This window comes from Coturnix japonica, chromosome 9 (assembly GCF_001577835.2).
Source record: "Coturnix japonica isolate 7356 chromosome 9, Coturnix japonica 2.1, whole genome shotgun sequence".
NCBI lineage: Eukaryota > Metazoa > Chordata > Aves > Galliformes > Phasianidae > Coturnix > Coturnix japonica.
The window spans coordinates 2,098,587-2,123,533 of record NC_029524.1 but is presented as its reverse complement, the minus strand read 5'-3'; the positions used below and the strand labels follow the sequence as shown (position 1 = coordinate 2,123,533).

Sequence of the window (24,947 nt, the reverse complement as noted above, 5' to 3'; positions counted from 1 at the left end):
AACCCGACACACTAGCACGATACTCACCCTAAGACACACAGCCTCCTGTCAACACCAAAGCCTACGGCACACCCAACTCTACGCACCTCAACCATACGCCCGCACAAGAACGGAACAACGCACTCTACTCTGTACCACAGCTGCCTTTCCTTCAGCTTTGCGCTCTTGTCTTAACAGGTTATTTTCCTGGGTTTTTCATAAGTGTTTTAGGCCATTACTCATCATTTCCCATATTATTTTCCATACGAAATTCTACTTTTTCTTACATTTCTGCTTCTCTTATTGTTCCTCAGACATCTTATCTGGCTGATATCTGTCTGGTTACGCTGTAACTGTTCTTCCTGTCCATTTGCTTATTTGTTCACACACGTCTCCATTTCCTTCAGCTCTGAAGTGCAGAGCGACATTATTTGTCTCTACCACAGTCACCCTTGTTCAGCTGTTGTTTCCCAGGCTCTGTCTTTCGCCGTTTTTATGTGGGGAAATGCGCTGTGCCACTCGTGGCATTTCTTTAATACAAAGGCATCTAGGCATGGAAAGGCATCACATTTATCACTGCAACCACAGTGCAAAGTGTAAGAAATGACTCAGATGATCTTTTGGGACCCAAATCTCCAGTAAAAAATAAAAGGTTTTAATTTGCAATTACTATTGTGGGCATCCTTCAAGCCAGAGCACACAGCCAAAAGCATATCACAGCCTTATATTCTTTGTCCCCTTAGGCCAGGAATTTCTCCCATTTCCCCATTGCTTGAGTAGTCCACATTCACAGTCTATTGCTATTGTATTTACAGCCTGATTCCATCCACCTTTGATCTCTCTTTCATAATTTGTTACCTCTTGGTTATCCTGTCTGTCCCGCCTGTTTCTGTAATGTCGACAGCTGAGCCTCTCACTATCTCCTTAGCTGTTCATCCAAGTGTACCCTGCCTGGTACATGAGGATGGAGAAAATCAGCACCGCAGCTTTAGCTGTCACGGAGGGAGCCCCAGGCCCTCACATTCTGCCTTGTGTTTGCTGCAGGCAACAGTAGCGGCCAGGGCGGCTCCGAGTGGCCTCAGCGGCTCCTTTCTGCATGGGGTTTGGTTGCAACGACCTTAGTTAATAGGCGCAGCCGGAGGTCACCACGTTACGGTGGGGTTACAATGTTGCTTCCTGCCCGCTTTCAGCTGAGACTCAGTTCGAACCAGCCCTCGCTCCTCTGCGACGCTCAGGTTCTAGAGTCACGAGTAGGTGCTGCCTCCGAGCTGCCGCTTTGCTCTCCGTGTTCTTCCCCGGCGGTAAATCCCATCAGCAAGCAGCCTAACCCGCGCTAATCCCGTTTCGGGGGCTCTGTGGGGTACCTTGCTGGGATCGGGTGAGTAGGGGCTGGAAGGGACGGCGCTGGCAGCACAGCCCGGCAGGTCGTGCTGAGCTGAGGGGGGGCTGCCCGCCCCGCAGGAGGAGGGGGAGCGCGGGGCCGGGCCGGGCTTTGTCCCAGGTTAATTTTAGATGAGGGGGAGGCACGCGCCGGAGCTCACGGCCCCGCGGCACGAGGCAGGAGATCGGCCCCGCACGGCGCGGCTGCACCTGACCGCGGGCGGCTGCGGCTCGAGGGTCACTGGGGGGAGCCGCCCGCACCCCTCCCGCACGGCTCCTGCAGCACCGCCCCGCCCCGCCCCGCCCCGTCCTGCTCCGCCCGCCGCCTCCGAGAGAGGGAATAAAGTTCAGGGCCGGGGCGGGCGGTTCTACGCACAGCGCGAGCGCGGCCCGCGGCGGTGCGGGGCGATGGCCTCGGAGGAGCTGGCGCAGAAACTGCAGCGACGGCTGCTGCTGGAGGAGAGCGGGGCGGCCGAGGGCGATGCGCAGGAGGCGGCGGTCCCGGCCCCGTCCGAGGCGGGCGAGGAGGAGCGGAGCTGCCTGACGGCCAGCGCGGGCGCGGAGCTGAGCGCTAAGCTGGCCCGGCGGCACGACATCAACGAGGGCGCGGCGCAGCCCCGGCGGGCGGCCGTGTTCAACCCCTACACCGAGTTCAAGGAGTTCAGCCGCCGGCAGATCAAGGACATGGAGCGCATGTTCCGCCTGTGAGTGCCGCGCGGGGTCGGCCGGGCCCCTCCGCCGCCTTCCTTGACTTCCGTCCCGGCCGTCCCCGTGTGTTCCGTGGGAGGTGGGCGCGAGGGGGGCTGCACGCGGCCGCTCTGCCCTGTGCTCTGCCCTGCGCTCCGCTTGCTTCTGCTCGGCTGCTTTCCCAGGGCCGGGGGGGTGATGGGTGCTCGTGGTGGCAGCTGTGCTTGATGGGGAAAGCGTGTAGGACGAGGAGAAGCACCTGTGTGTCCCTGTGTCGGGGGGACGAGCGCAGTGCACGGCTGTGTGCTGCTGGTGCCTGCTGCCTGCAGGTACGGCTGACCTTTGCTTGGCCTCCTCTGACGTCCTGCTGTGTGCTTGGCGGGGCCGGGAGGGGAGCGGTGCTGCTGCAACAGCGCTGCTGTGTGCCCGGGGCGGGCCCGTGTCCCTGTACCGTACAGTCATGCTGCACGTCTGCCTTCAGCAGCTGAGTGTCCCCTGCAGCTCTGCTCGGCAGCGTTGCGGCTCCAACTGTGGTCTTGTTGGCCGGGCTTTGTGTTCCCTAATGTGCACTTCAAATGAAACTTGAGTGTGGTTTTCTCTTTTCCTGGGATGGAGTTCCCCTCTTGTCAGGAGCGTTCATACTAAATTCAAGCAATGCAGAGCACTGTTTGTGTAAGGCAAAGTGCTTCTGCTTAACCAGGGCCGTGTTCCAGCCCTGCTGGGTGTTCTCCGTGCCCTGTCCTGGCTCCTGTATTTGGGTTGTGCGTGAGCGCCTTTGTTGCCCGTGCTCATGTTTCCTTCCAGTGCCCCAAATCTCTGCTCTCTGGGCACGACGTTCCCAGCCTCGAGGAGGGGGGCAGGGCTGGGGGTGGGGATGCTGCCCGGCACGAGGAGGCTGGACCACGAAGGAGCCGTGTGGGGTGCAGAGAGCTGCTTCGGCTTACAGAGGTGTCTGCAGCAGGGTTTGTAACTTGTCAGGTCTTTCTCCTGCCTGAAAGCTGCCTTCAACATTTCAGAGGTTGGGCGGGGAGTTTGCTTGAATGCTTCCACTTCACAGCTCGGTGGGGTGTTGCCGGCCCCAGACAGGACTGTTGCTGCGGGAAACCTCGCTGTGTGCTTGTGGCGAGGCATTCATTTCTCTGAGTGTGCCGGAGGTCTTTGTTGTGTGGGCTGCTTTGCATCAGCAGCTGGGCACGGGGAGGGAGGTGTCTGGGCGAGACTTCTGCTCTGCTTGCTCCTGTGTCACTTCTGGCTGCTGGTAAAGGGGTCCTGTGCTGTGTGGAGGGCTGAGATGTGGGACTGGGAGGGCAGGGGGATGATCGGTGCTGGTGGCCTAGGAGCTGAAAGTAGGAGCGTGGAGCAAGCAGGGACGCAGACTTGAAAGGGAAAAGGAAGGGAACAACTGTGATTGGGGAAATAAAAAGTGGAAGAGCTGAATTGCAGCTGAATTTTTAGACAATGAGCTCATTAAATGCAGGCCTTACAAGTGGGGAATCTAGGCTTTGCAGTTGAATGCTAATCAGCAGTTCAATGTAGCTGGGAAGCATTGTGTGCCCTCTGAGGACCATTGCAGCTGAGCACTGGTCAGCCTACCAGAACAGGATGGAGCTGGGCTGCGTGCTCCCATGGCCCCATGGAATGGTGGGTGTCATCCTTCTGGGTGGGAGGATGGAAACCCCTGTGCTGGAGGCACCTGGAGTTGGCTGTAGGAATCTGGTCTTTGCTCCATATGGTCCCAGCAACCTGTTTTAAGTATTGGCCAGCACCACGTGCTCCAGAAGGAGAGGAAATACTCCTCTTAAATCCAGCCTGACAGAGCTAGAGTTAATGTGATTAAGGGTTTTATGCTTCATATGGCTTATTGGCCCCAGCAACAACAACCCAGGATTTTTCTTACTAATGTTAGACATTACAAGCAGGCAGCCATGTTGTCTTGTTGCCGACAGATGCCAAGTTTCCACTGTTGACTTCCCATCCCTGGGGTCTGGGACCAAGGGTTGGTTGGGCTTGGCTCACCCTCCTGTTTGAGCTTCATGTCCCTGTTCCTGAGTGCTTAAGGAGGTGCCAGCACTGGGGTGCTGTGGCTGTGCCACCCCAGGGGCTGCTGCTGTGAAGTGTGGATGTGCCTCAGGTGGCAGCGGGAGCTCTTGGGGTGGGCTTCTATTTTATTTTTTTTATTTTGGTAGAGGGACCAGGCAGTCTGCAGCTCAGGCTAATTATAATGTGACCTAATTAGCTGCCTGTTCTTACAGTGTGTGGTGATGGAGGTAACCACAATAACCTCTCTTTCCAAAGTCTTGCAAGCAGGCTCTAGGGAGCCCTGGAGTGCTGCAGCTCACCTTGCTGTGATCTCATCTGGGCAAAGGCAGCTTGGGGGCAGGTGTGTGTGAGTGAGATCCAGGCTGTGCCTGGGCTTAGTGACCTCCCTGAGGTATGTAGCGGGGGAGGAGAGCAGCCACCAGATTAGTCTGCAGGGTGGGAGGAAGTGCATAAATTCCAGCGCTGCTGTTGCACTTAGGGAATTTCATGTGCTGCCCACTCGTTTCATGATTGCCTTGTGTCTATCGAGTGGGGAAGGCTGTGGACTCCTTTCAACCCCCTGAAGCAGCCTGAGAGGCCTGGGCCAGGTGCAGGCTGGTGCTGCACACCCTCATTTGCCCTGGGATGGCTGTGCTCCTGCTGTGACCGGCTGTCCCTGATCTGCCACCAGCTGCCCAGTGGTCAGGGAGCTAATTCTTATGGGAAACTGGCTGCCCAAGGCCACATCACTCCAGCTCTGCAGAGGAAGTCTGTGCATAGGAGACTTCCATCTTGTCCTATCCCCTCAAGAGCAAAGCATGGCTGAGAGACTGGAAATCCTTGCTGGTGATGGGAGTCTGCTCCTGCCCCAGTATGGAGGAGCTGTTATCAAAGCACTTGACGTGTAAGGTGATACACAATGCTCTGAGGAAATCAAGTGCTGCTTAGGAAGAATTTTGGAATCTTTAAGAAGAGATTACCTCTTCAACACCACTACTCTGATTTGTTTCAGAGCCTGCATTAGGCCATTAGTGTGCGGGAGTTGCAGATCAAAGTGCAGATGCCCGCAGTGTGTACAGTGAATGTGTACAGGAAGGGCAGGTTTTTTTTCCAGTCTTTCTCAAGGAGTGTGAATATTTAGAAATTGCTCTTTGATCCTCCAGTATTTGGGATTTCTCATTCAGCTGTTGTTGTTGTTTGGTGGTTTGCTTGTTAAGACAGCTGGTGAGGTAACTGCCAAGTCAGTGCTGGTAATGCAGTCCTCAGCTTTTCCTTTTTCCTTTTCTTCCTTTCCCAGTCCTTTTATCTTCTGTGGTATAAACCTCCAGCTGTGCTGCATAACACCATTTTAATAATTCTCCTAGCACAATAATTGTGCTTGATACACTTCTTGCCCTTAAATAAGTCTTTTCAGTTAAGCATTGCCTCTTTCCTTCCTTTCCCCCTATTTCTGCTGCCTCTTTCCCAGTGCTCCAGCAGCAGGGACACACTGCAGCCTGGGTGGAAGTGAGCCAGCCTGGGAATCTGGGTGCATCCTTGTTGCAGCAGATTTTGGCAGCAGCTCAGTGTCTCATCTGCTGCCAGGATTGTTACTGTGTCTGTACTGCGAAGCTTTACTGTGTCAGCCACGGTGCTTGTAGCTGTGTGCCGTGTCTCAGCTCATCCACGGGGTTACAGTTGCCCTGTTGCAGAAGGGGACCCACCGCAGCCCTGCTGCTGGAGCTGCCCCATCTCTGCGTGCCTGAGGTGTGAGATATCCTTGCCTGTCAGTGTGAGAGCCCCTCGATAATGCTTGCGTGTTGCTAGGGTGAGACTTGGCTGGCAGCCCAGCCAGCTTTGAAGGGAGCAAAGCTCTGGTGTCATGGCAGGACAGAGGGTGATGGTAGGGCTGGTGAAGCTGCTGGGCACGCAGGTGCTGCATAGTCCTGCTGTGCCACCCCTGCAGTGTAGGACAGGGTGGTATTCAGGATGCTGGGGTATGTTTAGGGGCCAAACCTCCTCCAGCTCTGCTTGTGCTGGCCTTGCAGGGTGTTTGTCACACTGCAGGAGCAGGGCTGCTGTGCTGGCAGTGCAATAACAGGTGAGTGCTGCACCAGGGCATGGCTGGAGCCCAGGGTGCTGAATGGGAGCTCCCAGAAGGTAGTTGGTGTGGTTTTGGGTCGGGCCAATGCTCCCCAGGTTCAGCTGTGTAACAACTGTGCTGTGCCCTGTCGTGTCAAGTGCCTGCAGCCGTGGGGGTGCAGCAGGGAATGAATGACACCTTCTCTCATGCCCTATAAATATGTCTCTCCCTAAATAGTCTAGCCGTGCAGCTGTGTGGCGGTTGTGTGTCTGTGCCAAGGTCCTAAAATACTCACGCTGTGCTGGGAGGAGAGTGGGGGTGGGGAGGGAATGCAGCAGTTTGCAGGGTGCTGCACTGCTCCATGGGTGGCCATGAGCATCTGGGAGCTGCCACGTCCTGCTGTCCCCAGCCCTGAGTGACTGGGAAGCAGCCTTTGGGGGCTGTGTGTCTGCTGAGCTGCTGCTGCTTGCCAGTGGCCTGTCCTGTGTTGAAGCGTTCCTCTGGGGCCGCCCAGCCCTGTGCACTGAACACCTATTGTGTGGCTGGGACAGCGTGCTGTTCTGCTGCCTGTTCCTCACAATCCTGGCTTTGTGCTGCCTCTCTGCAGGATAGTTGAGCCCTGAAGCTGTGCCCAGTGGTAAAGCACCCAGTGTAGCTAGTTAACCCTTCTGGGTGGTGTCTGCCCTCCAGGCTCAGTGCTGAGATGGAGATGGGCACTGAGGACCAGTGTCTGCATCACAAGGGTGAGATGGGCAAGGTGTGGGCTGGGCACCTTCCCTCCTTCTGGTTTTGTCTCTGCTGCCCTTCTCTGAGAGTGACAGCCCTTGTTTGAGGTCTCGCTGTAGCTCTGCTTGCACAGCCAGCTGAAGAGCAGCATTGGCTTGTTAGGGTAAAACAGAAAAAAGCAAATCCCCAGAGCCTCCCTGCCACAGTATACAGTGGTGCCTTATCTGATCAAAGGCACTGCCTGTCCAGCTGTCTTACTCTAGAGGAACAGCTCCACAGCCTTTTTCACAGACTTATAGGAGGAGCAGTCTGACACTTGAACAGGGGAGAGAGACATTGTACTTAATGCAGTTCTGCAAAAGCATCTCATAGCTAGGTTTGGTTATGCTGCTTACACATACCTTAAATTACTGATGCTTTCCTGCAGTGTGCCTGCTATTTCTTCCTTTCCTGACCTGTCAGCTCTGTGACCTGGTTTCTCTCCTAGTTTCCCAGAAAGCTGTCCCATCTAGTGTCCTTAGGTTTGCTGGCTGCAGATGTGCCTGCAGGTTAGCAGCAGGGCGTGCAGGCCCACTGTGTGCTGTCACTTCATTTCTCATGGGCTTGATACGTTGTGCCTCATGGTAGTAGGGGTACAGCATTAAAAACTGTTTTGGGAGGTGATGGGGCTGTCTAAAAAGCAGCAGATGCCACCCTGGCTTGAAGGATCCCCACCCGGTGCTGTGGTGGAGCAATGCTGTTAACTGCAGCCCTGCCTTGTGCTGCCCACACCTGCATGAGGCTCAGGGCCAGCAGCTTTGCTCTTGCTTTTCTCAGCCGCAGCTTCCTTTGCAGCTGTGAGGTTTCTTAACTGGAAAGGGCTTTCTTCCAGAGTAACCACAATTGTGCAGGTCTTGTTCTGGGATGGCTGCAGCTGTCGTGCTCTTTGGAAGAGAGCTAATAGTGAATGAATGATGGGTGGAAGGATTTCACTATCTTCTGCCAGAGAAGAGAGCTTCAGCACCGTGTGTAGGGCTTCCTCTCTGAGCAGCCAAGAAGATAAAACTGCTTTGGGTTTGAGATGATGGGGAAGGAGGCCAGGGCAGCAGCAGGCACTGCAGCATGGGTTTGGCCTAGCCAGCCCCTGCTCCATCCTGCTGTGAGAGCCCTGGCTTTGTGCTGGACCACAATGGCCCGCTCTTGTTTGACTTGCTTTCTGATTTGGGAATGAATCTTGAAGCTGGATGTGATGGGACTTTTCACTCTGGGTGAATGCAGGGGCTGGCAGGACTGGGATGAGGGATGGCTACTGAACTGTCCTATAGTGGAGTTCATCTCTTGTGTCTTCAGACTTTGAAACCCAGTAATGACTCTCATGGCTATGAAGTGCTGGGTATTCCTCCCTTGCTGGCAGAGGATGTCAAGGGAGGAACTGCTTCACAGTCTCAGTTGGAGAGCTGTAGGTCACTGCCTCTCTCCTTCATTTCTACTTTTTCTTCCTGCAAAGAGTTGTTTACAGTCTTTTTTGCTCTTATCGGTGTGTGGTCCTACTCCAGCCTTGCTCCTAGACCTGTCCCAAGGTGGGTGTAAATTTCTTCTCCCGTTGCTGTCTTGCAGCCATCAGGCACCAGCCAGGATTACAGCAGTGTACTGTGCTTCCCTCAGCCTGCTTTTGTGCTCTGCCTCAGGGCACTGAATCAACAGCTGCCCTGAAGCAGAGTGCTTATGTAGTACAAAAGCATTTCAGAGAGATGAGATCTTAATGGCCAAGCGGGTTTCTTTTGCTTACAAAGGAAGATAGCTTCCTTTGAGGGGAGGTTCTGGTTGGTCTGTGCGCCATGTTTCTCCTCTAAATGAGCTTGAGAGTAGGCAGCAGCTGGCTCTGGCATGCCTTTGCTGCTCCATGCTGGTGCATGGTGTAAGCTGTGTGCAAGTTAACTTCATGCTGGACACGTAAGTGGGTGAGATGGAAATCCCAAGATAAGCTGAGTTCCTCTTCTTTCTGCGTGGGATGATTTGGCTCAAGCTTCTGAGTACTTCCCTCTTGGAAGAGACAGCTCTGAAAGTGGCCTACCACTTCCCTGAGCTTAATATAATTTGTTGTACAGCTTTTCTCTGCTGCATGTTGAACTGCTTTGTGTTTATCCATTTGCTCAGTTCTTTCTCTGGGAAACATGCTCCTGGATACAGGGAATGATGAGGACTAACCCCCCCCTTTGTACCCCACAGGTATGACTCAGGACGGGATGGGTACATTGACCTGATGGAGCTGAAACTGATGATGGAAAAGCTGGGAGCCCCTCAGACCCACCTGGGCCTGAAGAACATGATCAAGGAGGTGGATGAAGACTTTGATGGGAAGCTCAGCTTCCGTGAGGTAAGGTGGCATGGGTGCAGCTGGGAATGTTGTGGGGTAGAAGGGAGGAGGCAGCCCTGTTCTCCGGCTGTAGTCCTGTCCCTTCCACATTCCTCCTATTGCAGGATGTGCTGAAGCAGCAGATGGGTCATGGGCAGATCCAGGTCTGAAGCACTGAGAGCAACCATCTCCATGTTCATCTTTCAGTCAGCAAAGAGCTCTGTCATTGCTCTGCTCTGATGCTACTGGGCATCAGTTGTGCTGGAGGAGCTGAGAGCCCTGCTGTGGGCAGGGCAGGAGCTGCTGCTGAATGAAAGAAGAGAGGGTGCTTAGTCAATGGCACTTGTGCATTCAAGGGTACCCAGCCTTTATCACAGCAGTTATCACAACCTCCTGTTGAATAATCTTATACTGAGCTTTGATTGCTACCTGTATCAGTAGTGTGCATAACAATGTGGCTTTATACATTAACCAACAGCTCCTCAAGCAGTACAATTACTTAACTCCTGCAGCAGTGGAAGGTTGTGTAGCCATCCTGCTGCTCTTTCCCCCCCAGGAAGTGTTGCAGATAGGAAAGCCTTGCTGCTCAGGGCCTGTGTGTGGAGGGACTGTGCTCTTGCCACACTTCTGGGGTGGGCATTTGGTTGTGGGCGTGAGATGAAGAGCTCTCACAGTTCAGGATGTTGGTTTTGATTTTTGAAAGTGCCATTTGTTTGGGGTGTTCTTTTTTTGAGAGGGGAAAATGAGGATGTCTCTGTCCACCCTTTAGAGCTGTCAGGAATAACTGTGTATGCTGAAGTTCCTCATTCATCCTTGCTTTGTTCCTTCTCACACACTGTTCCCATTATTGCTCAGAAAAATGCTTTTAACCATGGTGAGAGCCTCTCTGCTTACACCTGTGAAGTTCAAAGCTGGCAGATCCTCTGTGCAGGGAAGGGTACCTGCTCAGGCAGAGGTGAACTGGAGGTAGCAAAGAATCCAGTGGAGCAGGAAGAGCACAGAGTCCTTGGCCCCAAGTCACACTGGGGTGGAGATAAGCACTGGATGCAGAACAGACACACACCTGTCACTGCCAAACCTCTGCATGCACTGGTGAAACCCTCTCTGCTTTGCTGTGTGCTGCCTGGGCTCGCCTTTGTATTGGGTGAAGAGCCAGGAATGGCTCCTTGGCTATGTGAGTGGTGCTGTGGATGCTTTCTCCAATATACGTGAAGCTCCTTTATCCCCCAGGGTTCTGGGAGGCCCAGCCTGTGATGTCCTGGCATTGGTGTTCCAGCACAAGCAGCAGTGTGGCTCCTCTTCTGCTGCCACCTGTTTGGAGCACAGCCCCTTGCATGGCCACACGTCAGCTGGCATGTGCTGAGTGTGCTGCCAGCTCTTGGCACATGGCAGGCAGCAGCTGGTGCTGTTGTTGTAGTCTGTGGCCAGATGCAAGAAGATGGGCAAGCAGACACAAGCTTGAGTGGTACACAGGCTGGAATGAGGCAATGTTACTGGCAGAGCTCTGGGGACAAATTACACAGTCTTGGCAGGCACTCAAATCTTCCAGTGGTGGAGAGGAGCAGTGAGCTGGTTGTGCTGTTACAGAAGCTCAAGGCAGAGGGCTGGCAGGAGGATGGGCTTCCTGGTGGGTGAGGAGGCTTAAACCAGCCCCATAGCCCTGCCCTGCTTCCTGTTAGTGGTGACTTATGAGCACGTGGTGAGTGAGCTGACTTAGACCACTCTGATAATACAAGGAGAAACCCGGTTTTAAATGCATGCCTGAACTCAGCAGCGTGGGACTCCACTGCTGGAGGGCTCCTGTCTGTCTTTCCAGAGGATGTGTCCTGACAAACCTGCCTGAAAATATGCTGCTTGAGGTCTGGCCAAAGAATGGCTAACGTCCTCTTTCGTTTGCAAAAGGTCACCTTTTTGTAGCTGCTTTGGGTAGTGCCATGTCCTCCCATTCTGTGCAGGCTGTTATCTGGAAGGCAGACATTTATTGCTCTGCCTTGTTGCTGACAAGCCATTGGCCCTATTAGGAGTGCTGCTTGTACTGGTGACTTCTGAGAGTCTGTCAATTTATCAACCATTAACTGCACAAGGCTTCCTCGGCAGTTTGAGCCAAGCAGTTCAGGCCTTGAAATACCATGTACAGTAGGGGGAGAAAAATACTCATGTTGCTTTTGTTCATTACCACAGGAAAACAGAGTTAATTGGTATAATAGTAATGGTTAATTCTAGCTGCCATCTACAGCCTGCCACAATCCTCCCACTTCCTCGCACACTCACCTGTTGAAATGCTGACCCACGTCATGTTTGCTAGCAGGGTTTGTGCCTCAGGTGACACCACTTGTGGTAAGCAGTTCCAAGGGCACAGCTGCCAGTCAGTCCAATTCCAGCCCTCGTGTCCTGGAGGTCAGCATGGTGTTCAGTGGGTTGCATGTCTGCAGCATTGCTCTGAGACTTGGCACTGATTAGGTCTTTGCTAATGAATGATGTGAGGGCAAATATATCTCTTGCTTCCTATGAGGTTTGTGGGGTGGAACGTGTGAGTCCTGATGTACCAACTTTTTAAGAGCTGGATCTTTAAAAGAATAGCATTATTCCCTTTGGCTTCTCTTGGCGTTTCTCTGCTGCTTAGCTGCATGTGCTATGTCCTGGGCCTAGCAAGGGTATGAAATAAGTTAGTTTCCTGATGAGCTCCTATGTCTGAATTTAAAATTACTGATAGTGCTTGATGTTAAGTGAGGATTGATGCCTCAATAGCAAGTAACTGGTGAGTGTGGGCTGCAGGCAGTGTACTGACAGGTAGGGTGAATCAGGAGATCTGGTGGTAGCCGGAATTATGCCCTATAGTCTGCACTGCAGGGTGCTCAAAGGCTGGAGTTACACTGTGTCCGCTCAGCTTGCTCCTTGGTTTCCTTTTTAGCTTGCTTTCCTTGGCTGCAGCAGCCTGTGTTCCATTGGAGGAATGCTTCCCCATCCCTTAGTTTCAGGATGATTCATGCACACTTGTATTTGTGACTGGGTGTTTCCAGTCTCCTCCCTGGGCAACAGCTGTACCAGACCTCAGGATTGTGCTGCTTTTGTTGCACTTGTCCAATGCCAGGAAGTGGGACTTGCAAGGTGGAGCAGAAACTGTGCAGAGGAACTGTAACTACCAGCAGTGTGTGCAGCCTGGCCTGCCTGCTGGCTCTCCCTGCCCCTGTGCTCAGCAGTGGTGGCAGAAGAGAGGAACTAAGCCCAAACCTGGAGGATGTGAGCAGAGTGACAGCATGTCTTGGGAAGGATTTGGTTTCTGCTCAGCAGAGCATTGTTTGATTTGTTGCATGTTTTCTGGAGGAGAACGAAGTTTCTCCCCAAGCACAGACTGCTTTCTAGCCTCTCTGTGCTGAGCACACAAGGGGTTACAAGGCCGTCGCATGAAGCAAGGCTTGGTAATGCTGCCTCTGTGAGAGGGCAGCCAGCATTGCCGTCATCTCCACACCCCTCCCCATGGGAATCTTCCCAAGCTCCCATCTCCATGGGCTTCTGCGAACAATTTGAAGAAGAGTAGGGCTTTCTCAGTTCAGATGCTGGGACTCTGCTGCCCTCCTCTGGGAAAACACAGACGCTTTCTGGAGGAGGAAGCCAAGCCCTGAAGTGCAGAGGGTGCCAGGAGTGCCTGTGCAGATGGACTTCACAGCAGTCCTGTGTGGTATTTGCAGCTCTCTCCCCTGGCCTGAAGTGATGCATTATTACTGGACTCCTTTAATACTGGGTGACTTGTTTCTGTCTCTGTTCCTTCAGTGCTGTACCAAGCAAGCACTGAGACACCTCCTGGGGTGTCCAAGAATAGCAAGGGATTGGTTGTGCAAATTCACTTATCAGGTGATGCAGAGATCTTTATTCTTAAGCAGCTGTTCTTATGTGAATTTGTTTTTTGTTGCTGTTGCTTTTTAAAGTGCTTAATGGTAACATGACTGATTCTTTTTCTGCAGTTCATTTGCCAGTTTGTGCTCTGCTGTAGTGAATCCAGGTTTGTCTGTAGTTCAGTGCAGGACAAAGGTTTCAAAGCCAGTTACTGTGGACACTGGTACTCCCTTAAGCCATCTCTCATGAGGGCATGCTCCTCATCTGACCTGACAGATATATTAGAGAAGCTCTCCTGTATGTTATTTAATGGGCACAACAGAAAGCAATACCTGGGTGTTGCTCATTGCAGCTAAGTCATTCCGGGTTTCCTGGAACAAGTTGAGGCATTGCTCCAAGTACTGATTTGAGTAATCTTTCCCCTGTCCTAGACAAGGAGCCAGTTGAAATGACCATATGTTATTGTTCCTGGTGCATTTGGCCTTAATCTTGTTTTTTTCCTCCTATGCTGTGTGGACAGCGAGGCTTGGGAAGCACTGAAGGCAGGCCTCATGGCAGCTGGGCTGTCCCCAGATTACTTTCAAGTGCACACCTTGTCTGTGCTGTTTGCATTTTATTTCTTCATCTCAGTGAGTAACTTGAATTTTTCTTCTGTTTTGGTAGTTCCTGTTGATTTTCCACAAAGCTGCAGCTGGTGAACTTGAGGAGGACAGTGGATTGTTGACTCTTGCAAAGCTCTCTGAGATCGATGTGTCCATTGAAGGAGTCAAAGGAGCCAAAAACTTCTTTGAAGCTAAGGTATGTTGTACCAAAGACAAACTGAAACTGCACATAGACCCTGACTGTCACTGAGATTCTAACTGCTTGCTTTTCAGTAGAAGATATCTATTTTATTCCTAGCTTAAAGAATGCGTAAACTCCATCTGGCCTTCAATTATTGTTTTTTCCCTTCGGATTTTATTGTCTAACTACAGCATTCTTTTGCAGTTTAATCAACACTAGAATGCCTTCGTTCAGCCTCTGCTGAGGGTCTTACCCTGGTAGAGCTGACTGGTGGGCTCGTGTCCCTGTGGCTGAGAGCTGTACGTGACCAGCTGGCTGACTTCTTTTAGAAGACAAAAACATCCTGGAAACAACTTGACCAGGGAGCTCAGTTTAGTGGTGATCTGAGTGTTTTGGAGTATAGAATTTCAGATGTCTTTTTAGAGCAGTTCTTTGTAACCTTTGGAATCAAAATTATTCCACAGAGTCCTGGTGCTGGCAGAAAGAGCTTTACACAATGAGAAGCTGACAAAGCACCCTTTTTGCAAGTTCTCTTGGAGAGAGAATAATCCTGCTTGCTTACATAAGAAGTTTTGTCCTGAGAGTGTAGCACAGCTATTGCACAGCAGATGTACTGAGATGAAAGCTGGAAAAACAGCCAGCAAAGAAAAAGAAGTCTCTTTGATCTGCAGATAATCTGTGGTGTAGTATGATTATCTCAGATTTGGCTACGATTCAGAGCTATTTTCTGCTGTAGTTTCTCCCACTGTTTACTCACAACTTATGCTGTGCTGTATGCTTACAGAAATAATGCATTTGACCTAGTACTGATGGCATTGTTTTGGTTACTTGCTAGTGACTTATTAGTAACTGACCTTTCTTTTACTGATGTCCAAGTCAGGCAAGCTAGCAAGTGTTGGATGTAAATACCCAAGCAGTGCAGTCTAATTAATACTTGACCTATGCTTCCCATTAAGCAATGAGGGACACAGTAAACAGTTTGGTGTTGCTCACTTAAGAGTAATCCAGACTTTGGTTCTGTCTCTGTTGCAAAGCATTTCTTTTCTCTTTCTTAAAGGTTCAAGCCCTTTCTTCAGCAAGTAAGTTTGAAGCAGAGATAAGAGCCGAGCAAGATGAGCGAAAGAGAGAAGAGGAGGAGAGGAAACACCGCCGAGCAGCTTTCAGGGAGCTGAAGTCTGCATTTACCCAGTAAGCAGCCAGCCAATACGTGCTCTGGGATTGCACAGGACTTGGTACGTTTTCCAGATCAGGGCACTACCTGGAGAGAACAGCCTGGATCCTGCCAAGCAAAGCTGTAACAGATTTTAGTCTTCCTCTCTTGAAGATCTGAGTTTCCAAGGACTCAGCTCTTGCAGTTACTATGCATCCATAACCATGTGAATCGTAAGAGCTGTGTGCATGCTGTTTGCTTTGAACTGTCAGGAGTACATCACCCTGAAGTAGAAACAGCAGGTAGCAAACCATGGGTAAGCACTGATGAGTGTTTACCTACTTCATTCCTTCTTATTCTGTACACTTCGCTCTTAACCTCCTTATTAATTCATTCCTTGCTTACATTCAAGTAGTGAGGTCTTGTGTAAAGCAGAGCATACGAAGTACAGATTCACTTCCTGTATGTTTGTGCCACTGTTGTCACACATCCTTGACTTATCAGTCTTCCTCAAAGCCCTGTGCTGCAGGCACTGAAAGCACTGTGAAGAGAGAAAGATAACTACTAGGGACAGGGATCAAATTAATCATTTCCTGTAGCTTTTTTCTTCTGCCCGGCATGTTGGAGAGTCTTCCAGTTCTTCCTTCTCTGAAGTGCCATACTAACCTTTCAGTCAGATACTGGATTTCTGAGAACTTAGAAGGGAGGAAGCTGGCTCTCTAAAACAAGGAATAGAAAGCTGAGTTGCCTAATCATGTATCTTTCACATTCCATCGTGTTTAGTGTACTATATGGCTTCACTGTATTTTTTTCAGCCTTAGCTGTATCTGTAATTAAGGGATATCGCCAGATAGATGACAGAATTGGATGGCACATGGTTTGTTTTTCCCCAGTTAGGATATGTGCTCATCCTGAATCATAAAGGTGGTGGTGGTGTTTGATTTCATTAGAGCCATAGCAGATGAAACCAGCTCAGCATCCTGAGGGATCCCTACTCAAGAAGGGAAGACCAGAGAGGTTGGCATCTCTAGCTGAATGGGATTTAGAGGGCTTGCACTGTACTCAGCTATTTCCTTTAAGACACACACACAGGAAACTTGCCCACAAATGTTAAATACCCGATGCTCGTCTGGATGCGATGCTGTAGGTTATGATAGAGGGAAGCTGTTGTTCCCTTGGAAAGACCTCTCAGAACATGAATTTGCTCAGACTCTGTCCTTGCTGTTGCCCCAGTTGGTGCATTTTATTTTTTTCTCTCCAGACCAAAACCCAGCAGTCATCTTTTTCATTTGTCTGTTTTGCTTCTTAAACTATAAGCACTAAACTGTGAGCGTGGGATAATGAATAGAAAAACCTCTACTCTTTAATGTCAGGTGAAAGAATTGCTAAACAATTAAACTGTGTATATATCTTCACAGATTATATTTTATAAAATCACGCTTTTTTTTAGCTAAATATTTATAATTAAATGTTTTTATACTTGACAAACAAAGCAAATAATTTCATCTTTGATAATTTCTCCTGTTGCTGAAATGTACAAATAAAGCATCATTATCTCCAGTCTTGTCTGTGGATTATTTTAGATCCCCAACTATACTATTTTGCTTACAAATTACTGTAGTGGTTCCTGCTCCACACTGAGCCCTGGAGCATAGCATCCCTATTTGGGTGGGTGAGGAAGTGGAGGACCCTTCTTGATAGTTTCCCGTTTGATACAGCAGCTCTGGTTGCATTTCCTCAGAAGAAGAACATGGCAGTGTAAATATTTGAAATACTGTCCACTGCTGAGTGTTGACAGCTGAACATTGTCAGCCTCCCCATATCTTAAAATAGCCACTGCTTCCCAGCCCTGATAGTGCTCCAGCTGGGAGCTGGGCAGGCTGCTTTGGGTACATTTCACTCTGCCTTTCCTTCTGCTTTTATGTAAGGGAAGGAATATACATGAGAGCCTTCAAGTGTGTCCAAGCATTTTGGTTCTGCTCCTGCTGATTTCCTAACCTTTGCTGGCAGGGTCAGCACAGGGGGGCTCGGAAGGAGCCTTAACTGTATCTCTGCAGACACAATCAAGTGATGAAAGGAAAAACATACATACTCTACCCAGACAGATCTTTTGTATAGCTCTGCTCTGTATGTTGTGGGCAGCTGATGCATTTGCCACATGTCTGTGTGCCCTTGGATCTCTGAGGTCAGGTAAAATCAGGATGATGGCTCCTTAGTCTCCATTTCTGTGGGAAAATGGCAAAGCTGCAGCTCTTGAATTCTTCTATTTCCCCTGGGAAGCACAGTAAATGCTGTTTGCCTGGTGTTAGTTTGCACATGTAGTTGTGCAGGGCAGCAGCAGGGGAGGGTGGTAAGAGAAGTTCTTACTTATTAAAATAGATTTGAGTCAATTCCAGGTGATGAGTTTCAATAACGAAGTCAGTCGTTTCTGGCCCTCGCGTTGCTCAGGCTGTGAAGGCTGGAAGGACAGGTCTTCCATCTGGTTGTGCATCTGTAACAGGACAAGATAACCAGGTGAGTCAACACAAAGCAGGATGTGTAAACATGGGTAAAAGGTTGCTCTCTAAGAAGAGGATCAGCTATGAAACTTGCTGTCTGTAGCAAGCTGACTTTGCTCCTTAGTCCCTTCCTGAAAGGGTGCCAGGCTCTGGGTTAATTGGATTTTGTCCCAGCCCAGCTTTTTTTATGAGGTCATCTTTGGCATGCTGAGAGCAGGAGTGTCGGGTCTGTAGCTGTTCTGTTTGAGCTTAGTTCAGTTCAAATGGCTGCTGTTAGCTGGCACCTTTATTCAGCATAATGAAGAGTAAATGTTTATGATGTACGTGTATTTTGAAGTTGCAACGTGAGTTTTGAAATCAGCTTTGCAAGAATCGACACAGAGAAGTTAATTGCTCTTTAAATTGTCCTGTTTTGTTGGCAATTACTGGACTAAATGATAGCATAATTGGGTCACTCAGAAGTATTAAGGCTGCTGAAGTGCCACAGGTGGCTCTGGGTGTGCATGTGTAGATAAGAACAGACATTTAATGAAAAATCTATTGCATGTGCAGATCTTTCCCAGGATGGATGGAGGCTTGTCTCCAGTCACTGGTTTCCTAGGACAGGAACTTTAGCTCGTCCTTTATCCCTGGAGGATTTTTGTTTAGCATTTCCCAGAGAAGGAGATGTGCAGCTGAGAAATCACCAGTACTTCAGCAAACACTGAGTTCTTAAACTGCAGTGTTTCTCACTGGTATTACTGTGATACTTGTTATGATGGCAGCAGACACCACATGATGGCAGAAGCACTTACCTGATGATCTCGGTGTAGGCACAATCAAGAGGAAAAGGGAAACAACACAGTGTGGGATATCTTGCCTCCAGGTTCTTTGTGGCATGGAATTTGGGCTTTAGCTGTGAAGACTAAGCTGACTAAATTGTAACCTCATGAGAGCGTCCAAATAAATCCTTGGCAAGATGAATTGGAAGGAGTACTTTACTGCTGCTTTTCAAACTCAACTTGCCAAATCTAAGAAAGATGTCTTAAAATAGTTGGGTGTGTAAAAGTAGCAGTGTTTACGTGGTACTCTTTCAGCACAAGCTATCTGAGGTGACAGATGCATTGAACTGACTGGCTTTAAAAACCACATTTGGGTGTTCATCTGCCTGCCTCGTCCGCTGTTCTTACTGTTATTTTTAGGGACGTGACAAATGATGCTGGTTTTCCCCTCTCATGGAAGGCAGGCACTGCTGACTGCTCACACAGAAAGCCCAGTATCGCAATAAACAGGAGCTGCTTTTCCAAATAACTAACCTGGAGGTGGGGAGGGCAGATGTGAAAGCCTGACACATCTTTTGAGCTGCTTTATGGTGATTGCTACCATCTCAAAGCTGTGCTTCATGTTCATAGCTTCACAGCTGTACTGAGGCGTGCAGGTTCTTGCTTCCATACTAGGTCAGGTGAAAACAATGAAGCAATAGAGAATGCTTCTGGTTTGTTAGGGATGCCATCTCCTTGCACTTGGATTTTTAATAGCGTGGATGAATTGACACAGCAATCCAGAGGGGTCTGAAGTACATTATGCCCTCAGTACTCAAGGAAACCTCAGCCTCCATGCTGCATTTCTTACACAGACAACATGCAGTCCTCTAATTAAACCATGCATGAACTTAACCACACAGACAGAGCTTTGAATTTTCATGACAACCTTCCTGTTCTGCTTGGATGCAAGTTGTGGAGGACTTAAGAGGCGTTTACCATTACAATAGATACATAAACATGAGTTTCCTTGGGATATTTTAACGAAAAAGCTAAGTTCTACAGATGAGACAGCTGTCAGGCATTCTCTTCCTGAATTCAATAATCCTGCCTCAATAATAATAATTCTTTGCGTTAATAATAATAATAATAATGTTGGAAAATAAAAATAATAAATCTTTGCGTTAACAAGGAGGGGGCGCATCTCTAAGTGATGAACTTCTCCCACCTCAGATAACGTAATATTTGGATATTAGGATGATATTTGGGGGTACTTAAATGCGTGTTCGCTGCCTCTCTCCCTTCCCCAGACCAGTGTTAATATGGAGCTGTGTGACAACGTACATAGGGATCACACGTGGCCTGTCAGTGCCCAGCTCCTTGCTAAGGCAGCTTTTCTTTAACCTATCAGCTTCCTAGGGGCGAAATTCCACTCCGATTTGGGGGTGAAGCGGTCTGTGTTTCTCTCAGCCCACGCTAAGCCCTCAGGCCCGCAGCCTTGTGCCCCGCCAGCTCCTGAGGAGCCGCTCGCCCCGCCCGCCATCCCTCCCGCGCTGCTACCGGCGCTCACGGCCCGGCGGCTCGTGCTGCGGTTCCCGGCCGCTGCCAGCAGGGGGCGCTCCGCTGAGGACAGCGGCGATGCGCGCGCAGCCGCCACGGGCAGGCCCCGAGCGCAGCGCGGTGACGTCACGAGGGCGGCGCCCCGCGGGGCGGGAGGAGGGGCGGGCCGCAGCCCATCCGGGTCCCGTGGCGGAGGCAGGGGGCGGGGCCTGCCCTCACGTGACGTTGCGTGGCGGCGCAACCGCCATCTTGTGTTGTTGGGGCCGAGCAGTCGCTGTGGCTGTGAGGGACTCTCCGTCCGAGAGCGCAGGTAACGCCGTCTCTCCGGCTCCCTGCCCTCGCCGCCCCTCCGGCCGTTCCGCCCGCCTACACATTCTCGCCGCCGCCGCGCTCTCCGCCCTCCGGAGCGGCTCCGGGCCCCCGCGGCCCCGCGCACCGGCCTGCCCGGCGGCTCCCGTCCGCTGCGGACCGGGGGTGCCGCAGCCCCGAGGCGGCCCGCGGCCTACAGGGGAGCGGGACTCGGGCCCGGCCCGGCGCTGGGAGGGCGCCCGTGTGCCGTGCCCTGCTCCCCTGGTGCTGCGCTGTCGCTGAGCTCGGCCCGGCTGTCCCGGGGTACGGGCCTCGCCTGCTCCATGCGGCTGCCCGGCAGCGAGGGGCTGTCACACGGCGGCGGGGCGCCCGCGGCTCCTCACGGCCCTCGGGGTTGGCGGCCGCACCTTCCGTGGCGCTGAGCCGTGTGAGTTTGCTCCTCCCGGCCCGGCACGTTGGGCTGCTCGTGTGCAGGTGCACGTTGAGTGCAGCCTCTGCCCCGCGCCGAGCACGCCCGGCGCTGTCAGGTGCTGCGGGCTGAGGAAGGAAGGAAGGAGCTCGTGGAGCACTGAGCCTGTCCGGCCCACAGCGCAGGGTGATGGGAGCAGCCATGAGCAGCAGGCAGGCCTTGGCAGCACCACGAGAGCATTGATCACCATCGTGTATGTTTGGTATCGATCCAAGACAAGTCGTTTCAGTGTCAACAAAGGAACTCTGCGTAATCCCACTCTGAAGTGGGACAAGGTGCAGGCTGACAGGAGATGGTGCTGAGTAGTGCTTTTGGAATAAAATGTATGTTTTTCCCTGTAACCTTCAGCACAGCTTTATTTCCTTGCTGTTGCAGTACTTCAGCTCTTGCTGTATTTTTTTTATGGGCTTGTTCTCATGGGTGGGAGGGTAACAAGCTTCTGTTTATATTCTCTAACTCCTTGCCACTCGTTCTGTTTTCTTGCTTCAGGAGCTGACTTGCGCAGGTTCCTGGAAAGTACGTGTTATTTTTTTCCCCCCACTTTTCCCATAAATGTGCTGGTTGTTCTTGTTTATAGGAAACTTTGTAATAAGCAGAAACTCATTTGCTCTTTTCTGCATAGAGCATTTAATAGATTGACAGTGTGATATTTTGGAACCATTATAAGCAAAATTGGTTGTTGTAGTCACCAACAAACACTTTGTTCTGCTATTTTTAAGGTCTGTTATGAGGCGGTGGCTGCAGTAGATAAGACCTTCAGTATTAATGAGGTATTGGTATTCCTGCAGTTCACTTGACTAGGTGTTCAATGGACTGTTAGCTGATATTGAAGTGTAAATGTGTTCTGATCAGTCTTGGGGGAACCAGCAGAAGTGCAGGTGTCTGCTGTCACTCCTCTTTCACCCATCAGGCTCGCATAGAAATAAGTTCTGTAAGTTTAATGTCACAGGTCACACTTGTTACTGTTAATTCCTCACCATATGTGAGGAATGGTCGACTGTATTAAGAAGTAGGTTTACACCTGGAGGTTCTGTCAGCTCGTTCTGAGACTTTGATAGCCCCTTCCAACATCTGACTATATTGTGTGACTATATTGTGGTTGCTTTCTTAATGCCTTCAGGAGCTGCTCGGGATCTCCCAGTACCTGGTGACGTGAGGGTTGTCAATCTTGGTGTTTATTTTGGGACCTTTTTTGAGTGTTTTCTTGAGTGTGCTTTGAAATAGCACTGAATTAAATGAAGTTGTCTCTTGCAGTGGTGCATGGTTCCAGGCAGACTATGCAGTAATGAGAGCACAGCAACTTGAATTCTTCTAGATTCTTGTTTTCATTGTTGCTGTTGATCATCTGAGGACTGTGAAGAATCCTCAGGTACTCCTAGTATTTTCTCTCCCTGTTCTTAAGGATGCAGTAATGAAAAATGTGGTCTTTATATTGACCTAGGTGAAAACTATAAGCAGCGAGTTGAGGTTTTTACAGCTTAATTTGTTGGTTTGTTTACTGCTTGGTTGCTGAGAAGCTCTTGGCTGTCACAGGTGAGGAGCAAGGAAGGCTGCTGTAAGGAATTCAGACTAACCACTATTGCATTTCTTTTGCTGTTCGCTAAGGCCAGTTGTCTACATGGAGCTCTGTTGTGTGCTCCAGGTTCCTAAGCCTGGATGTAAATAAAATGTAGGTACCACTTGTAAGATGTGTAGCTACTCAGTTTGCAGACAAGCTGGGTGTCACTCATCTGGCTGGGGTAGCCGTGCAGTCTGGCTGGGGAGGTTTTTGGCTACAATGTGCTTCTGCTGAAGGATCTTTGTAATTATTGAAGCGTGTGGGGAAGACATTAGTGCACAGTAATTTATGAAGGTGAGCCAGGCACCTGAGTCATGATCTCTTCCTTCCCCTTTTCCCCCCCTTCTAAAGTGGTTCAGGCCTCCAGCTCTTTAGATTTGTTTTGTTAGAAATAAGAATACAAATTTTTTCTGCCTACTTTTGTCTGTTTGTAAGTTCAAGTAACTGTCAGATGTTATTCTTCATTCTTCTTTAACTGGAGGTCTTGAAAATGGGGTCCTAGTGCTTGTTAAAGTATGAAGTTGAGTCTTTTGTCAGTCAGTATATCCTAGCATGCTTTCCTCTGTGTTGCTCAAAGAAGGGGGGAGAATGAACTATATTGAGCTCATGATTAGAGGTAGAATCAAAGGACTGTAGGGGTTGGAAGGGATGTCTGGAGGTGGCTCAGTCCCAGCCCCTGCTGAAGCAGTTTCCCTATGGTGTGGCACGCAGGCAGATGTACGGGCAGGTCTTGGATCTCTGGAGATCTCCATCACCTCTGTGGGCAGCCTGTGCCAGTGGAGGAGGAGGGAGGGGGCTGACTGACAGGATTTCAGTTTACAAACATAAAATTACAGACCTAATCTGTTTCCTTCTTCCTACGTAGCTTGCTAGAGATCCCCTGGATGTTACAGTAAGGAAAATCTCTTCTTATTGAGGGAGTCCTTGTGTTTAAAGGGACTCTTCGTGCATTTTCCTCATTAACTGATTTTAATTAATCGAGTGGCATTTAGAAACACAAGTGTAAAATGCTGGGGTGGGGGGTTGTAGGGGGAATGGTGTTTGAGAATGAAGTTGGTTACCAGTGTAGCTTAGCCTGTCCTGCAGGCAAGTCCTGAATGCTCTTTGGTTGTGGAAATGGTCTGCGTTGAGAATTGTCAGAACAGAAAACCCAGCAAGTTTGTTCAGGATGTGCTGAACTTGTGGATGGAGCTAAGGAGCAGCATGAAGTGCTTGAAATTATAAGGTCTGTACCACATCGGCCCTCTTGTGGTTGGTTGTGGTTTTGTGTGTGTGTTTGTATGTATATGTGCACATCTAAAAGCATGTTGCTTGTTGTAGTGCTGTTTAGTAACATTAGTTTTTTCACCTTCAGTTCAGGTGGTGGTGGAGGACTGTAGAAGGCAAGTTTAACATAGAAACTAGCTCACGTGTAATGATGGGAGAGTAAACCAGCTGGAAAAATACTTAGGTTAAACAGCTGCTAACATAGTGAAAGTAAGCACAGCACCTTGTGCTCTGTGTAGTTATTGCTCTGTTACTGCATGTTTGATCACTTTATTCTGTAGAGAAATACTTGATCTCTGCCCCAGCACTGACAATGAAGTGGTTTCACTGTGTTCTGTTGATGGCCTATAATGTTGAAGATGTGTGACAGGGCAATTTAGAGCCTGCAGTTTCACACGTACAGATTAGATAGAAGGTTTGTGGTCTGTATGTGATGGTACTTCAGTTCAGATTGCAAGAAACAGAAGGCAGCTGTATAGATGACATTGGAGGGGGTTTTGTGATGATGAATGGATGAACTTCTGCCACTTCAGATGTCAGTAACGTGTCAGGGAGTTGGTGTGACTGGCGAGGAATTGATTTGATCAGCTGTGATGTGAGCCACATGTGGTGGTGCTGCAAGACGGCTTAGGTTGGAGCAGCCCTTTGGTGTCTGTCTGCTCCAGCCCCTGCTCAAACACCACTGGGGCCAAGTGTGAGGCAGTGAGTAATGGGTGACAGATAGAAAGTGAGGCTGCTCCTGGTCACGTGTAGAAAGGTTTTAAAGTCTAAATAACTCATATCTTTATTTAATAAATTAGGGGACTTGTTCAACTGTCCTTGGAGAGGAAGGTTTCTGAGTTGTAATTAATGCTGGAATCATCCGTATATATAATTTTCTTTACATAAAATATATTAGATCTTAATACTTATGTGGGATTGGGGTAACATTGCAGGTTAGTGTAAAGATACCAAAGATACTCTCAGACATTCACTTCTTTCAATCTTCAGTAGTGTGGACATAAAGAGAGGAAAACATCATCTGTTAGAGATTGATGCAATTCATGTGTAGTAACAAAACAAGCTGTAGTTTCCCATTGGTGAATGCTTGCTCTGATGCATGTGCTGATTCTTTCTGCTATCAGCTTTGGTTTGATGCTTTCTTACTGCTGAATATTATTTTTTCTTCGAGTATAGGACATATCTGAACTGCATGCATAGGAAACCTTAAGGAGGAGACAGGGAGGAAATATTTCTACAGAGCCCAAAGAATCCGCTTATATAAACAATACCAAAAGAAACCCATAATGACCCAGGTCTGTTAATTCAGTGACTGTAGTCAGAAACTTCTTTCCTGCCATTCTGAATGCATTCATGGACTGTACGATGTGTGACAAGCGTGAGAGAAAGGCTGCAGTGACTTCTTGGTTGCATTCCTGTCATCTGGCTGCTGAGAGTGAAGTGCTTGTCCTGAAGCAGGTAGGCAGAGCAGCATCCTGATCTGCAACAGTCTGTGGAATGAGACAGGCTAAGTAATACTTACCCAGCAGAACTTTTTCTGCATACAAGGTAGAGACAGATGTGAAAGTGATTTTTCGGCTGGAAAACAGAGT

The 24,947-nt window shown here is 49.8% G+C and overlaps 2 protein-coding genes and 1 long non-coding RNA gene across 14 annotated transcripts in view; 2 read left to right on the top strand and 1 right to left on the bottom strand.

The window, feature by feature from the left end:
* Nucleotides 1–1,681: 1,681 nt before the first annotated feature.
* On the top strand, nucleotides 1,682–16,515 carry EFHD1 (EF-hand domain family member D1). Of its 2 annotated transcripts, none has more exons than XM_015871235.1 (4): nucleotides 1,682–2,063; nucleotides 9,062–9,209; nucleotides 13,686–13,820; nucleotides 14,863–16,515. In XM_015871235.1, exons 1-4 carry the CDS (start codon nucleotides 1,768–1,770, stop codon nucleotides 14,995–14,997), a joined length of 714 nt encoding a protein of 237 aa, XP_015726721.1. In that variant the 5' UTR covers nucleotides 1,682–1,767; the 3' UTR covers nucleotides 14,998–16,515. The 2 variants fall into 2 exon arrangements, with proteins under 2 accessions (XP_015726721.1, XP_032302461.1); XM_032446570.1 differs by lacking the exon at nucleotides 1,682–2,063 and adding an exon at nucleotides 2,990–3,008 and having other exon boundaries at nucleotides 14,863–15,510.
* Nucleotides 15,321–19,852, bottom strand: LOC116653839. 2 transcript variants are annotated; one of them, XR_004308353.1, is made up of 3 exons: nucleotides 19,754–19,852; nucleotides 17,323–17,446; nucleotides 15,321–17,227 (listed from the first exon to the last, which is right to left on the bottom strand). It is a non-coding gene; the product is annotated as an uncharacterized LOC116653839 (long non-coding RNA). The 2 variants fall into 2 exon arrangements; XR_004308352.1 differs by having other exon boundaries at nucleotides 15,321–17,446.
* Nucleotides 19,853–19,942: 90 nt separating this feature from the next.
* The window catches only part of GIGYF2 (GRB10 interacting GYF protein 2), a 67,660-nt gene continuing 62,655 nt past the window's right edge, over nucleotides 19,943–24,947 (top strand). For 8 of the 10 annotated variants that reach the window (XM_015871145.2, XM_015871141.2, XM_015871140.2 and 5 more), the window contains exon 1: nucleotides 19,943–20,063. The gene's annotated coding sequence lies outside the window, so the exon portion shown is untranslated. The remainder of the gene's footprint in view (nucleotides 20,064–24,947) is intronic. The other 2 variants (XM_015871137.2, XM_015871136.2) reach the window with 1 other exon arrangement.

Excerpts from the sequence above, each read along its gene's own strand:
- EFHD1 (XM_015871235.1), top strand. The coding sequence starts at position 1,768 with ATGGCCTCGGAGGAGCTGGCGCAGAAACTGCAGCGACGGCTGCTGCTG. Across the intron at positions 2,064-9,061 it reads ATGGAGCGCATGTTCCGCCT|GTATGACTCAGGACGGGATG; the intron begins GTGAGTGCCGCG and ends TGTACCCCACAG. Across the intron at positions 9,210-13,685 it reads GGAAGCTCAGCTTCCGTGAG|TTCCTGTTGATTTTCCACAA; the intron begins GTAAGGTGGCAT and ends CTGTTTTGGTAG.